Consider the following 15074-nt stretch of genomic DNA (forward strand, 5'->3'; position numbering starts at 1 on the left):
CCAGGTCCAGCCTAGCCACCTGAGCTGGAAAGGAAGCTATGGGAGAAGGGCCTTGTAGAGCTCAGGCCCCCCTGAGGTTCACAACTCAGTGCTCTGTAGTCTCTTACCACAAAACCCACTTCCTGTGATGTTTAGTCCTTGAGTTATCTCCGTCACCAGAACTTCCTGTGAACACAGTTAAGCGAGTTCTCAGGGGAAATGTCAGCCATACTGAGAAGGTGAGGCTCTTGGTTGGGCTTCTTCCCTCCTTCCTGTTAGGGCCAGCACTTGGGGTTGTAGTTGGATTATGAGTCTGGGAGCTCCTTAAAGGCAGGACCCAGACCAGGCCCCTCCCTGCCCAGAGTAGTATCTGGCACCTGGGCAGTGAATTAGCAGGTGATTGCTAAGCAAGTACTCGGCTGAAGCTGCCAAAAGAGGCTTATTTTGACTTACTGTATAATCACTGGGGACAGTACTCCCTATTTTATAGTCTTTTGATCTTCATAGAAAATGTCAAATAAACTCAACATGAAAGCACCTACTTCAGTGATTGGCACGTAGTAGGTTCTCAAGTAGTTGGGCACTGTGTGGGTGTGTGTGTGAGAGAGAAAGAGATCACCCCCACCCACGTTGATTTCAGACCCCACAGTTTGTATAGCATTGTGCTCAGAGCAAGGGCTGATCCCACAGCTCGAAAAAGAAAGGACACAGTCATCTGTCACACCTGACCTTCACCTCCACTTCGGAAACTATAAGCAGCTCCATTCTGCATAGTCAGGAACAGAACAATGGCATGGGTAAACCAAAATCACAGTTAAGAAAACATAAGTAAAATTTGGAATGTTTCAAGATGAATTGCTTCAGAATAGAGCTATTTTTAATGCTCTGAGGATTTCAGACTGAAGAAAAGGTTATGAAGTAAGCCCTCACTCAGAAGGAACTGAAGATCTCAGCAGAGCTACCCCTCCCTTCACAAAGCTTTCCCCACCCCCAAATTCAGGATGGTTGCCCCTGCATTACCTCTGGCAGGTCGCTGATTACCTGTTCCCTCTGTGGCCAGGCTCATCACTGTGCCTGGCCAATGAGAGGCACTTGGTACACGTTTTAAATTTAATTAAAAAGCTGCGCAGCATCTTTTCATTTCTTAAAAAATTCCACGTGCAGAGGAAGTAATAAAAAAAATATTAGAGTATGATTTCTTGCTGCTGATCCAGCAAGTAAAAAAATCAACATTTGTGTGTTCTACCTGGCAGACTTATTCTGAGGAGCCTGGGAGTCAGACACAGAGACAGCTGTCACAACCACTAGGTGTGGAAAGGAGAGGGGGTTGGAATCACAGTTCTGAAAGATGGTAGCTAACCAGGTGCAGAGACCAGGAGAAGCATCTCAAGAGAGTTTGTTGGAAGTGTATACTTGATTTAGACCAAAGAAACACAACTCTGAGCTCCTGTCTTGGATTTGGAGAAGGTGCATAGGTAAACAGGCACAGGATCAACAGTGTAGAGCCCGTGTCCTTGCAAGGTGGGCTTGGGGTGGCAGGGTGTGCCTGGCCACATGCAGGACTTCCTTCTTTCACCCTGTCCCTACCAGCTGCTTCCATGGAATTGCTTAGTGCAATAAGTATGGAAGGGTTAAAAATTCAGGCCTGCTGGAGGCCTGAGAGCACCAGGGCTTGGTGCCAACGGGAGCTTAGGTTTGCAACAAAGTGGTAAGCTGACAACCACACTTCCTTCCAGAGTATTTAAAGGAGCAACTGGAGCAGTATGTGAAGCAGCTGCAGATTGTGAGGGTGGTGCGGCAGGAGAAGCGGAAGGGGTTGATCACTGCTCGACTGCTGGGAGCCAGCGTGGCACAGGCAGAGGTGCTCACCTTCCTGGATGCCCACTGTGAGTAAGTGTGCTGGCCTGGCACCCCTCCGCCCTGGCAGCTCAGCATAGCCAACGACCCTTCCTGCTCTGTTCAGGATTGAAGGAGGCTTGAGATTCTCTTCACTTCTTCTAGCCCTTACGCATCCCAATCCCAAGGATGTTTTATCAAGAGGCAAACACAGCCCTAAAACAAATTGGTCATCCTACAGTTGCTGGGAGTGTGCTCTGGAGCCCCAGAAATTCCCCTCTCCCTGATCTGTACCTCATTCTGAACTCAACACCTCAGAGAGGCCTCCTGTTACCACTGGAAACTCATTTGTGTGGAGCTTTCCTGTAGGGCCACCTGGAGCCAAAAAGGCCTCCCTCTCGCCCCAAACTAAAACACCTCCCACCATTGCCAGAAAAAAATAACTTCCCTAAAAGCAGTGGCATATATTGGGTAAAGCCCTAGACCTGGAATCAGAAGAATTGGGTTTGCATTCTGGCTCTGCCATTAGCAAAGCCTCAATGTCCTCATTTGTGAGATGCGAAGAGGGTACCAACCTTACCAACACTTAATACTCTGAGGGCCAAATAAATATATAGTTAATTGGAAATATCAAAGGGCTAGGCAAATGGAAGAAATTGTTATTCTACAATTGGAGCTGCAGCTTGAGATGCTGATATTCCTGGGAGAGGGGACACCTGCTTCTAAAATCCACATTTGGGTAGGGAGGGCTGATTCCGTGGGTAGGCTGGGATCCCATCCAGGGCCTTCCCTGTGCTTTTGGATCATTTGAGTTGACCATGTTTACTCCCTCGAGGCCTCCATTCTCCCCTCCAAAGCTGCCTGCATCTTTAGGTGGGGGGAGGGGAAGGTAGGAGGTTCGCAGGAAATCTCCCTGTACTCTGTACAGCTACCTCTGTTTCTCTGCCTTTAGCTAGGAAATGGCTGGATAGTTCTCTTGTCTTCTTGGGTGTCCCCGCTGGCCTGGGGCATGGGCTTAGCTGACAGCTATCTCATGGTCTGAGCCTGCAGGTGAGTGCTTCCATGGCTGGCTAGAGCCCCTCATAGCTCGCATCACCGAGGATGAGACAGCGGTGGTGAGCCCAGACATTGTCACCATTGACCTTAACACGTTTGAGTTCTCCAAGCCCGTCCAGAAGGGCAAAATCCATAGCCGTGGCAACTTTGACTGGAGCCTGACCTTCGGCTGGGAGACTCTACCTCCACATGAAAAGCAGAGGCGCAAGGATGAGACCTACCCAATCAAGTAAGGACCACAGCCTGGTGAGCCTTCTCCACCAACCTGGCCTCCATGGTTCCAGACCCACCCAGTTCTAGGGATCTGTGCCATCTCAGGTCATTTATTAGGTGCTCTCTCAAGCACTTGACATATTTTATTTAATCCTCATCCCCTACGATTAACCTGTACAGGGGAGAACATTGAGGTTGCTATTGATAAACAACTGGCCTCAGATCATGCAGCTAACAAAAGTTGTACCAGGGGTACTCTTCCTGACCTGTCTGACCCAATGCCTATGCTCCTAACCATGGACTAGACTGCTTTCTCTTATCTGCCACTTACTGTGTGCCAGGCACTGGACTAAGGGCTGTACACGTTTTATGTCATCTATTCCTCCGTGCATGTAGAAGGCCGTGACTGGTGCTTACAGAGGTGCTGAGAGACAGGTCATGGCCATTGTGGAATATACATTGTAATAGGAGGTGGCGTGTGCTCCTGGGTCACTCTCTTTGAAAATAATATAGACAAGTGCTCTGTAGTGTGCAGTTTGTTGCAGTTGCCCTGAACTTTTCTGGTAAAGGATCAAATAGTAAATATTTCAGGTTTGCCAGCTACATACAGTCTTTTACATAATATCCTTTGTTTGTGTTTCTTTTAAATAATCCTTTTAAAATGTAAAAATCATTCTTATATAAAGCCAGGCCAGATTCGGCCTGTGGGCCATAGTTTGCCAACCCCTGAGCTATAGGGTAGAGGCATAAAAATTTACCCATTGTTTAATGCCCACCTGGGTTAACCTTCCCCTCATACCCTGTCCTTCCCTCTCCGATTGCCTGTATGTTGTTAGAGATCATAAGTTAATTTTGACAGATGATTCAGCCAAACAGAGTTGGGGAGTGACTTTTAGAGTATCCTGTGATTATCTGTCATTGTTTTCCTATACTGGCCAGAAAACTTCAGAGCTAACTGAATATTTATCTCGGATGGAGGGAAGCAAAGGTAGAGGGTACAGGGAAGGCTTTAAAGGAAGAGAGCATTGGGAGTTCCTCCTCTTCCACATGCTCAAATCCTAAGAAAATGCTGCCCAGTCAGTGGAGAGGGCTTAGATGGGTGCCACAGGAAGTAGTCCTGTGGATCCTGAACAGCCAGTAGCTGCTCTGTCTCCATTAGAAGGAGAAAAAGCAACAAAAAAGAGAGAGGTGAAGGCCTGACCTGTGGTGGCACAGTGGATAAAGTGTCGACCTGGAAATGCTGAGGTCGCTGGTTCAAAACCCTGGGCTTGCCTGGTCAAGGCACATATGGGAGTTGATGCTTCCAGCTCCTCCCCCCGTCTCTCTCTCCTCTCTCTCTCTCTCTCTCTCTCTCTCTTTCTCTCTCTCCTCTCTAAAAAAAAAAAAAAATTAATAAATAAAAAAAATTTAAAAGAGAGAGGTGAAAAGAGAAGGTAGAGGGGAGAAATTAGAACTCCCTATTGACCATCTGCCTGTTTCATAGATGTTCTTTGTTTGGTATGTACAGCAGCAAAGTCCCCCCCCCAAAACTGAGGACAGGCACACAGTGGCACAGTAAGGGACAGGGCTCCTGGCACCAATGTCCAAGAACCATACAGATGGAAGATAAAGCTTCAGTGTTTGAGAAATGAATTTGCTTACTGGTCCAGTGTTTGAGGGATGCAATTGCTCCCTGGTGGCATGCGTGGCTTGCTGTCAGCAGTATGCATGGTACCCCACTGGGAGGCCTGCAGGCAGTACCCTTCCATCCTCCACTCTGAAAGCTAACAGGAGAATGAGAAGTAAAGAGGTAAATGACCCAGAAGATCCTATGAAGAAGGCCAGGAAATACAGGGTGTTGCCTATTGGTTGTGGGTTTGCAGTGAGGTTCCCTGTGTAGAGTTTATACTAAGAGGTAATTTTTCAGTGTTTTCTGGGTCAGAGAGACCTTTCAAAGCCAAGGGACAAGCCCACATCAGGGAGACTCTGAAGAAGTAGGTTAGGTCTAAAGTGCTTGTCTGGGGCTTGCCCAGTCAAGGCACATATGGGAGTTGGTGCTTCCTGCTCCTCCCCCCTTCTATCCCCCTTCTCTCTCTCTCTCTCTCTCTTTCTCCCCACTTCTCTAAAATGAATAAATAAAATCTTAAAAAAAATTTATGTCCTGGCTTGATGGCTCACTTGGCTGGAGTATTGTCTTGCAATGCACAGGTGGCGAGTTCAGTCCTTAGCTGGGGCACATACAGAAACAGATCGATGTTTCTGTCTCAACCTTACCGCCTTCCTCTCTCAGGATTCAATAAAAATAAAAAATTTAAAAAAATTGAGAAAAAAAATAATAAAGTGCTTGTCTGGAGTTCCAAGACTCTCTCAGCCTTTTCAGGCCTTCTTTGGCCTGGCTTAGAAACCCTAGGTTAGAACAAGTGACAGAAAAGCTGGTGTGAACATAAGGGTTTCCCAGTTGAAATTTCTCCCAGAAAGCAGCTGCAGGAGCCAACTTCAGGGCAACAGCAGAAGCCACAAGGTTAACAAGAAGGTCAGGCTCCTGTGCAGTCACCTTGACAGATCTGTCCAATGAACACTGACTGAGCCCCTATGTTCTATAAGGCACTTTGATTTGTTCTGGACTGGCAGAGATTGTCAGTGTCTTTCTGCCTGTTTGTACTACATAAAGAAGCAACAGAGGGGGCAGCAAAGCCCCATCCAAGTGAGCCTGGCCAGGCCAACACTGATTAAGTATCTGGTAGTCACCCTAGTCTCCCCCAGCCCTTAGCCCACCTTCAACCTTTAGCCCAAACCCCCTTAAGAACAACACAAGATCTAAATTCTAGGAATGATATGTTTTTGTTAATTTATCTTCATAAGGGTCTGTGCTTCCCAGCTTTTGTCTGAAAGCCAGAATCTTTTTGTAACCTCCAAATGCTCCCTTTAGTGCAAGTTGAGCTTGATGTCATCTCATTTCCTATTCTATTTCCAGGAGTTTCCTCTGTTTAAAGCTGCTAGCAGGTTTTCTCCAAAGCTAGTTGCTCATGCAGTATTAAGCACCCGGGCTGGGCTCCTACTAAAACTGTGGCTTTCTAGTCCCTGAAGGGCCAGGGACCCTGAAAGAATGGGGTCAGTCCAGCTCATAATACTAGTTTATTCATAGTTTGAATCCCATTTCAAAAACTGTTTCATATAGCTTCTAATAACTGAGTATCTACTATGCTTCAGGAACCTTGCTGTGAAAAAGTAAACAAATGATGGTAGCTTTACCCTCTGCTACTAGACTGAGCTTTCAGAGAATGGGATCTGTCTTATCTCTGTATGCCTAACATGTAGCACAGGCCCTGGTGGCTGGCATTTAATACATCCCTGGTTGAATAAATGAATAGGTGCCTTTTAGAAGAGGGTAACGATAATTACATTTCTCTTTGACTTGGTTCCTAGAAGTTAAAGAAGACATAATAGCTCAAAAAACATTTGCTTAAATGAACAAGTTAGTGGAAGAGGGGCTATACATCCTGGGAAAGGGAGTGTGGATAGGTTAGGAGGCGTTAGCAGTGAGTCCACGACTTCCCAAGCCAGGGGCTATACATCCTGGGAAAGGGAGTGTGGGTAGGTTAGGAAGCATTAGCAGTGAGTCCACGACTTCCCAAGCCAGGGGCTATACATCCTGGGAAAGGGAGTGTGGGTAGGTTAGGAAGCATTAGCAGTGAGTCCACGACTTCCCAAGCCAGGGGCTATACATCCTGGGAAAGGGAGTGTGGGTAGGTTAGGAAGCATTAGCAGTGAGTCCACGACTTCCCAAGCCAGGGGCTATACATCCTGGGAAAGGGAGTGTGGGTAGGTTAGGAAGCATTAGCAGTGAGTCCACAACTTCCCAAGCCAGGGGCTATACATCCTGGGAAAGGGAGTGTGGGTAGGTTAGGAAGCATTAGCAGTGAGTCCACAACTTCCCAAGCCAGGCTCCCACGCCTCTTCCCCCCAGAAGATGCACATGCTTCTCCCTCTGTCTCTCCAGATCCCCGACGTTTGCTGGTGGCCTCTTCTCCATTTCCAAGTCCTACTTTGAGCACATCGGTACCTATGATAATCAGATGGAGATCTGGGGAGGGGAGAACGTGGAAATGTCCTTCCGGGTGAGAATGAAGAGGGCTTCAAGGGGGGAACCACAATATCCCAGGGGACAGCAGAGATATCACACTGGAACTGATCTTAAAAGGTGGCTGGTTTCCTGTCATGAGTCTGCTTTTCCTCTGCTCCCCTCCCCCCTGTCCCTGGCAGTAAGGCTTTGGGAATCAGATTAGACAACTTGAAACAGATAACTGGGAAGAACTCAGAGAGAAGGGATAAAAGTGATAATAGGAACTGGACATCTGAGGACTAGTGACATTTTTCATGCTGTCTGTGGAAAAGGATTAGACCCTGGTCAAGGGCTTAATGGTAGAGGACCCTGGGGTCACTACGCAGTCGCTATCCTTTTCTCTAGACAAATCAGGTTCCCCTTTCCAGGTCAGAGGACACATGCTCTGGTGGTCTTTAGAGTTTCCCTACCCTATTCTCAGAAAGTTCTTCATGCTATAGGAGAAGATAATGGCCCAAATTCTGGTGGACCCCAGAATTCTGAGGGATTCCAGGAATAAAGTAAATCAGGATTAGGTTAGGCAGAAAGGATTGCCTCTCCATGAAATCTATACAAATCCCCATGCCATTGGAGAGGTAATTCATAAGTAAATGAGCTCATTTATGAAGTCACTTCTCACAGTGCCTGGCACATATTAAGCACATCTTTAATACCTGCTGTTACTATGCTTATATATTTCTGTTGCTGCTATACTAAAATGAACAACATACATCCTAATTTAAAACCTAAAAAGAGAAGACACAAGTGGAGGGCTTAAACAGAACTGTCATCAGCTCAGGCCCTGTAACTCCTAGGGTTCTGATTCTAGGCTCATCCATGAGCCTCTGACCTCTGTTCAGTTTCTCCTAGGAAGCTAGTGTCCAGGTGACTACCACAGGCTACCTTGCAGTTGACTAACCTTGCTATAATTAATGCACTGATGCTCTAATTGGGTCACAAGTCTGTCTTGATTTGAGGAAACTTGAGTTTCCAGTAATACCTGAGTGAGCTGATAAAATCACATTTTTGAGTCAAAAAGCCAAGTGACCAGAGCTCTTAAAGTAGACGTATGGACACACAGTTAGCCAAACTGTCCTTTCTCTTACGTAGGCCCTGGTAATTCCAGAGCCTGCAAATTTCTGTTTGTTTAAGTCAGAGTGAACCAATATCAGAGAGCTAGGGATTGTGTAGTCATAGCCTAGGAAGAAGCCTGGTCAATGTCTTTTCTTCCAGGAGAGAGAGCAGCATTTCTTTGAATTCTTGGACCAGGGGTCTGACACTATCGAAATAAAACAGAGCTGTTTGGGGGGATATTGTCACACCCAGACCCCTGAAGGCTCCATTTTGTATCCTCTTATGGCAGGTATGGCAGTGTGGGGGCCAGCTGGAGATCATTCCCTGCTCTGTGGTAGGCCACGTGTTCCGTACCAAAAGCCCCCACACCTTTCCCAAGGGTATCAATGTTATTGCTCGCAACCAAGTGCGTCTGGCTGAGGTCTGGATGGACAGCTACAAGGAGATTTTCTACCGGAGGAATAAGCAGGCAGCCAAGATGGCGCGAGAGGTGAGAGGAAATGGTGCTCGGGAGGTGTCTGGATGAAGAGAAGTACAGGATCCCAAGCCCCTGTCAGGGACTGAATAGTAGATGCCTACCCATGTCTACCACCTGGTGCTTCCCTGTACACCTTAGACCCTGGGAGCCAGAGCCCATGGAAGCTAGAGAGTGAGGAGAGGAGCTTTGTTGTTCCTGGCTAGAGAGCCCAGCATCTTTTATGGGGGAAGAGCAAAGAGATTTGGAGAAAGAACGTCTTCCAGGAGGACTGGCTGTGCTCTGAGAGGCTCAGAATGGGGCTGGGAGGAAGCTGACTAGGAAGTGAGGGAGATGAGGAAGTAAGAGGCTGTAGGTAGAGGTCCCAAAGCCAAGATGGGTTTGGGATTGGATGTGAGGCTGGGTCAGTAGCTCTAGTAGGTCCTGAGCAGAATGAGTCTGAGACCCATTCTTGGAGAAGGTGACCACAGGAACTCTGGACTGCTTCAACCCAGACAAGAAGGTCAAGGCTGGTGGGACTGACCCTTAGTGGGTTGGCTTGGTTGACAGAAATCCTTCGGTGACATTTCGGAACGACTGCAGCTGAGGGAACAACTACACTGTCATAATTTTTCCTGGTTCCTGCACAACATCTACCCAGAGATGTTTGTTCCTGACCTGAAGCCCACCTTCTACGGAGCTGTGAGTCTTGAGAACTATTTTGCCATCATCACAGAATCCCCTAGAGAAGTTCAGGATCACTTACCCTGCAGAGAGATGGCAAATGAGAACTGAATTTTACTCTCCACATTTCTCTGTCCAGAGGGAAGACTTTGGGGCTTTTACAATAGATATAGCTAAACATTGTAAGAGGGAAAAAACTCATAAGGAGTGGTTCTCAAACACTTACCTGCATCAGAATCATTAGGAAGGAGCATTAAAACACAGACTGCTGATTCCATAGGACTGGGTTGAAGTCAGAAATGCTGAAAATTTGTATTTCTAACCAATTCCTAGGTGATGCTGATGGTCTGGGGGAATCATACTATGAGAGCCAACACTCGTAAAGAAATCCCCGTGTGCTGACTGCTTTCTCCCAGGTCACTCGTAAAGAAATCCCCATGTGCTGACTGCTTTCTCCCAGGTCACTCGTAAAGAAATCCCTGTGTGCTGACTGCTTTCTCCCAGGGACCTGGCAACTTGCGAGCTTGCCCAGCCTGCCCTAGCCAGTCTGTGGGCTCTGCACCTCACTTTGCTATTAATTCCAGGCATCTGGGTTAATGAACAGAGGAAAAAAATCACAGAGAAACAGCCATGCAAACTTATTCCAGTTGGGCCCAACACCACGAACTAAAAAACTCCTGACTGTGCTATCCTGCTTCCCCTGTCTCCTCACCATTCTGCAGATAAAGAACCTCGGCATCGGCCAGTGCCTGGACGTGGGTGAGAACAACCGTGGAGGGAAGCCCCTCATCATGTATGCCTGCCACGGCCTTGGCGGCAACCAGGTACACAGCCCAGCACTACTGAGGCAGGCCCAAGAGAAGCCTTGTCTTCGGGCACCTCCTCTCTCTTAAGGAGTCCCCTTTCTCTGCTCAATTTAGTCCTTTTCTAAGGACTAGGTTGGGGAAAATCCAGAAAGGAAGAAATACAATCCCTGCCCTCAGAAAGCTCCCATCTGAGGAAGAATGCTTGACACAGACAGACAAAATCTGAAGTCTGAATTAGGGACATCCAGAGAGCCCTGGGCATCAGTTAGCTGGGTGCTAGAGAGGGAAGGCGGGTGGGGCTGCTCAGCAGAGAAGGCTTGCTGGAGGATGCCAGCTGCTGAGTGATGCTTTAGGGTAAGTATGGGAAATTTCTGGGCACTTTCCCTGCCGTACATGCAAGTTCATCTTCAGTGTTTCCTCTGCCCAGATAATACCATTCTTATCCACCAAAACATGATCCCAAAACAAACACCTCCTGACATCTCAGTCACCTGGCATCCTGGAAATTAACTCCGTGCTTTACAGTGCTGCAGCTTTCTCTGAGGAGCAGCTGGTAACCTCCCTGACCTCAGCCCCTCAACCTTCCCTAAATGGCCAGCATTTCGTAAGGAAGAAGCACTTGAACCATAACTGGAACAAGGACAGGAGTGGCTTGGGACACTAAATAGGCTGCCAGCATGTGTATATGAAGACAAAGTCATTCTTAAGCAGTTCCCTGTACCACTCACCTGCACAATGATTTTAGGTGGTACGTTGGTGAACCTTTTTATTTTACTAGAAATCTATTAGCAAAAACAACAAAGACTAGTGTATCAAACACATGACTTCTCAGATAATGCTTAAAACAAAGCTAAATTAAAGTGTTAATTAAATTTAAAAATTAGGTAAATATAATCCCACTATAAACTATATAAGGTTTTTAAAATACTGAAGGTGACACGTGAATTACCAGATCTTGTCACCTGCTCACTTGCCTCACCAGGAGACCACGTGTGGCTGGCATCTTAAGGTAGATGGCTTTGGAAGGTGGTGGGCAAACTCTCTGCCTGTCCCTCAGACCTCTTGTCTTGACTTCTAGTACTTTGAATACACAACCCAGAGGGACCTTCGCCACAATGTTGCAAAGCAGCTGTGTCTACATGCTAGAGCTGGCACTCTGGGCCTTAGGAGCTGTCACTTCACTGGCAAAAACACCCAAGTGCCCAAGGATGAGGAATGGGAATTGACCCAGGTAAGTAATCCCAGAAAGCTCAGTATCAAGAACCTGAGGTTACCCCTGCCCCCCTCCATATTTTCTGCATCTTATGCCTGAGATACTATGGAATGGATCAGGACAGTGTAGAAAGTATGGAGTGTGGGCTTGATTACAGGCGAGGTTTCCAGGGCTTGAGTCATGTTTGGTGAAGACTGGTTCTGGCTGATGTGAAGATAGGATCAGAGGTTATGGTCAGTGGCCGGCTATGTCATGACTCAAGTATTTTTAGACTGAACCTAAGTAGATGAAAGTGAAGAGTCACTCATGGTGCCTGCCTGCCCTCTGTGCCAGGCACGAAACTATGCACTCACTAATATTTCAGAGGCTCTTCCCAAGTAGGTGGTGTTCCTATTTCTATAGATAAGCCAATGGAAGCTCAGCAAGCTTGTGACTGGCCCAAGACCCATCACTGTTAAGTGGTGGACCTGAGATGCAGACCCAGATAAGTGTGACTTGAAAGCACGGATTCTTCCTATTATATCACACTGCCTCAAGATTTACAATGTAACTCCTCCGGTACTGAGCCTAAAGTAGCACCCCCAGTGGCCTCCACATCCTACTCTACCTCAATCCCCAGTCCCTGGCGTAGGGAAAGTGAAGCCCTACTTTGGGGTAATAGGGAAGGGAGGAATCTATGATCCGAGGCAGAAAGAGGAAGTAGGCAGCAGTGGCCCAGGTCATTCAGAATGACCATCTGGCGGAGGCAGGCCCTGAAAGCATTTTTCAGTTAGCCCAAGGTCCCTGCTCTATTGCAGCCATTCAGACTAAAGCTAGGGGTGAGTAATTGGCACCAGACTAAGGTGGAAATTCAGGAATGCATCCCATCAGAATGTCTGGCACGATGCCGGACCTAAAACAGTGCTACTTATTGCCCTCGGTAGCACTGTTATAGGACCAAGGCCCAGGTTGACCCTTTGCTATGTCATCTTTCAGGACCACCTTATGAGGAACTCAGGATCTGGTACCTGCCTGACGTCTGAGGACAAAAAGCCAGCCATGGCCTCCTGCAATCCCAATGACCCCCACCAGCACTGGCTCTTTGTCTAGGCCCCAGATCATCCCTGTGGGAATTCCCACAGCCTCTCAGGAAAAGGTGTTTTTGGTAACCTGATGTTTTGGAACCCAGTCATCAGCTTCTCTGTACACCTTAAAGATGAAGTTCTAAACCAAATTTTGGATATCAAGGCAGCAGGATTTTCCTACTCCGTGCAACAGCATTGGGCCCATTTTCTTTTCTCCACATTGATAGAAGAGACTGTAGAACATATAACACTTGGCCTGAGCTTTCCTTCTGTCTTAGAAACAGAAGCTTCCAAAGCAGAAAAAGCTCCTGGATAAGGCCCAAGGCAGCAATGTTGAATTCAAGAAAAGTACCTCTGCAGCCATGTCCTGAATCCCTGGTCATCTAGAGCAGTGGTCCCCCACCTTTTTTGGGCCACGGACCGGTTTAATGTCAGAAAATATCTTCACGGACCAGCCTTTAGGGTAGGACGGATAAATGTATCACGTGACCAAGACAAGTGTCAAGAATGAGTCTTAGACGGATGTAACAGAGGGAATCTGGTCATTTAAAAAAAATAAAACATCGGCCCTGGCCGGTTGGCTCAGTGGTAGAGTGTTGGCCTGGCGTGCAGGAGTCCCGGGTTCAATTCCCAGTCGGCACACAAGAGAAGCTCCCATCTGCTTCTCCACCCTTTCCCCTTTCCTTCCTCGCTGTCTCTCTCTTCCCCTCCCACAGCCAAGGCTCCATTGAGCAGAGTTGGCCCGGGCGCTGAGGACAGCTCCATGGCCTCCGCCTCAGGCATTAGAGTGGCTCCAGCCGCAACGGAGGAATACCCCAGGGGGGGCAGAGCATCTTCCCCTGGTGGGCATGCGGGAGTCTGTCTGACTGCCTCCTTGCTTCTAACTTAGGAAAAAAACAAAAAAAGAAAAACTAAGGGAAAACAAGTGAAGTAATTTGCCCAAGGCCACACAGCAAGGCACTGGCATCCCTGAGCCTAGGACCCAGATAAGGCTAACAAGAGCCCTGAGAAGTCTGAGGAATCGGGGACAGTGTATCGTCAAACATGACTGCATGACTGGCCTTGTCTGCTATACTTGCGTGAAGATCCCACGTAGAGCAGACCTGACATGCATGTCAGCTCTTTTCCAAGCAAGTTAGACCCCCCCACACATGGATTCACAATTCCTTCCTGGAGGATTTCTGACTTTTGGTAGAGGTTGTCAGGTATCACCATGTGAGGGTGCCATGGGACCACAGCTGCCTCATTCCCAGTAGCTGAATGCTGCAGGAGGTCTCCTAGGTCCCTGAAGCATCTTTAGGACCCTGTAGAGTCTACAGTGTAGAGGACATATTCTGGAGGAACCCAGCCAAAGGGAGAAGACAACATATCCTCTCCCAGGATATGGCCTGGAGTGGGAAAGGGTAATGGTATTTTCCAGAAAGAGAAAAGGATTGGACCTGAGATCCCAGTGGAAATAAAGGTTTTATGGCATCAGTAAAGGAAGTTTGCATGGAATCCTGCTCCCCCTACATTGTTCCTTAGCCGGTCCCTTTGGAGAACCAGTTGATTCAGGTTGTGAAAAACTATGCATATCTGAAAAATTCTGTCACAGCCACTGACTCTTGTTCCTAAACATCCTCTGGCCCCCAATCTAGCCTACATACTGTGCATCAAGCACATGTAGATATGAGTTATAATATGCTCTTTCCCTGTGGAACTCACACTCTAGTTGGGGAAACAAAGACACAAGCAAGTCATGGAGATTTCAGAGATGTACTTAGATGTGTTAGAACAATTTCTTCTATTTAAAGGAGTTGGGAGGCCACACAAAGATGGTGACATTTGACTTGAGACCTCAAAGGATGGGAAGGCTCAGTAAGTAATGACAAGAAATGATTTAACATGAAGAGTCACAGAGGGACAAAGGTACAAGTGAATCTGGGAAACGAAGAGGACATCAGGGTAAGTGAGCAGTGGATGTAGAAGCTAGATCAGAGCCACATTATGATTTGCATGGGCACTTTTGCCTTCCTAAAAAAAGATTTAAAATTATGTTTTATGCCTGACTGGTGGCGCAGTGAGTAGAGTGTCGACTTGGGACACAGGTCCCACTTGAGCGCAGACTCACCAGCTTGAATGTGGATCATCACCATGATCCTGGGGTCGCTGGCTTAAGGCCAAAGGTCATTGGCTTGAAGCCCAAAGTCGCTGGTTTGAGCTGCCTCAGCTGGAGCCCCTGGGTCAAGGCACATATGAGAAGTAATCAACAAACAACTAAAGTGCCGCATCTATGAGTTGATACTTCTCATATCCACCCCCTCAAAAAAATTGTTTTGTTACTGCATTGGTTTAAAGATGAATATAAGCCAGGGTTATGGTATTCATTTTATTTCTTTTGATTTTAAAATACACAAAAACATTTTTGTGGGACCCCTAAATGCATTGTGGGCCCTAGGTACTGTGCCTGCTGTGTCTACTGGGTAAGTCAGCCCTATAGAGCAGGGGATTGGGGCCTAATTGAGAAGGCTTTGAATGTCATGCTAATAAGTCAGGTAAGCCATAGGGATCCATAGTCCCTAACTGTAATCCTAGCCTTACTCTTGGTTGCATTAAACATGCAATCATTTATCAG

General features: G+C 47.3%; 1 protein-coding gene across 1 annotated transcript in view; it reads left to right on the forward strand.

Annotated features, from left to right (window-relative positions):
- The window catches only part of GALNT6 (polypeptide N-acetylgalactosaminyltransferase 6), a 35399-nt gene extending 21458 nt beyond the window's left edge, over nt 1–13941 (forward strand). The window contains 8 exon segments of the mRNA XM_066353916.1: nt 1716–1865; nt 2866–3100; nt 7064–7181; nt 8529–8729; nt 9264–9395; nt 10100–10201; nt 11262–11414; nt 12372–13941. Of these exon segments, the coding sequence (XP_066210013.1) occupies nt 1716–1865; nt 2866–3100; nt 7064–7181; nt 8529–8729; nt 9264–9395; nt 10100–10201; nt 11262–11414; nt 12372–12485 (1205 nt within the window). The 3' untranslated portion in view covers nt 12486–13941.
- Nucleotides 13942–15074: the final 1133 nt, after the last annotated feature.

Source organism: Saccopteryx leptura, chromosome 1 (genome assembly GCF_036850995.1).
Source record: "Saccopteryx leptura isolate mSacLep1 chromosome 1, mSacLep1_pri_phased_curated, whole genome shotgun sequence".
In the NCBI taxonomy this organism is placed as follows: Eukaryota; Metazoa; Chordata; class Mammalia; order Chiroptera; family Emballonuridae; genus Saccopteryx; species Saccopteryx leptura.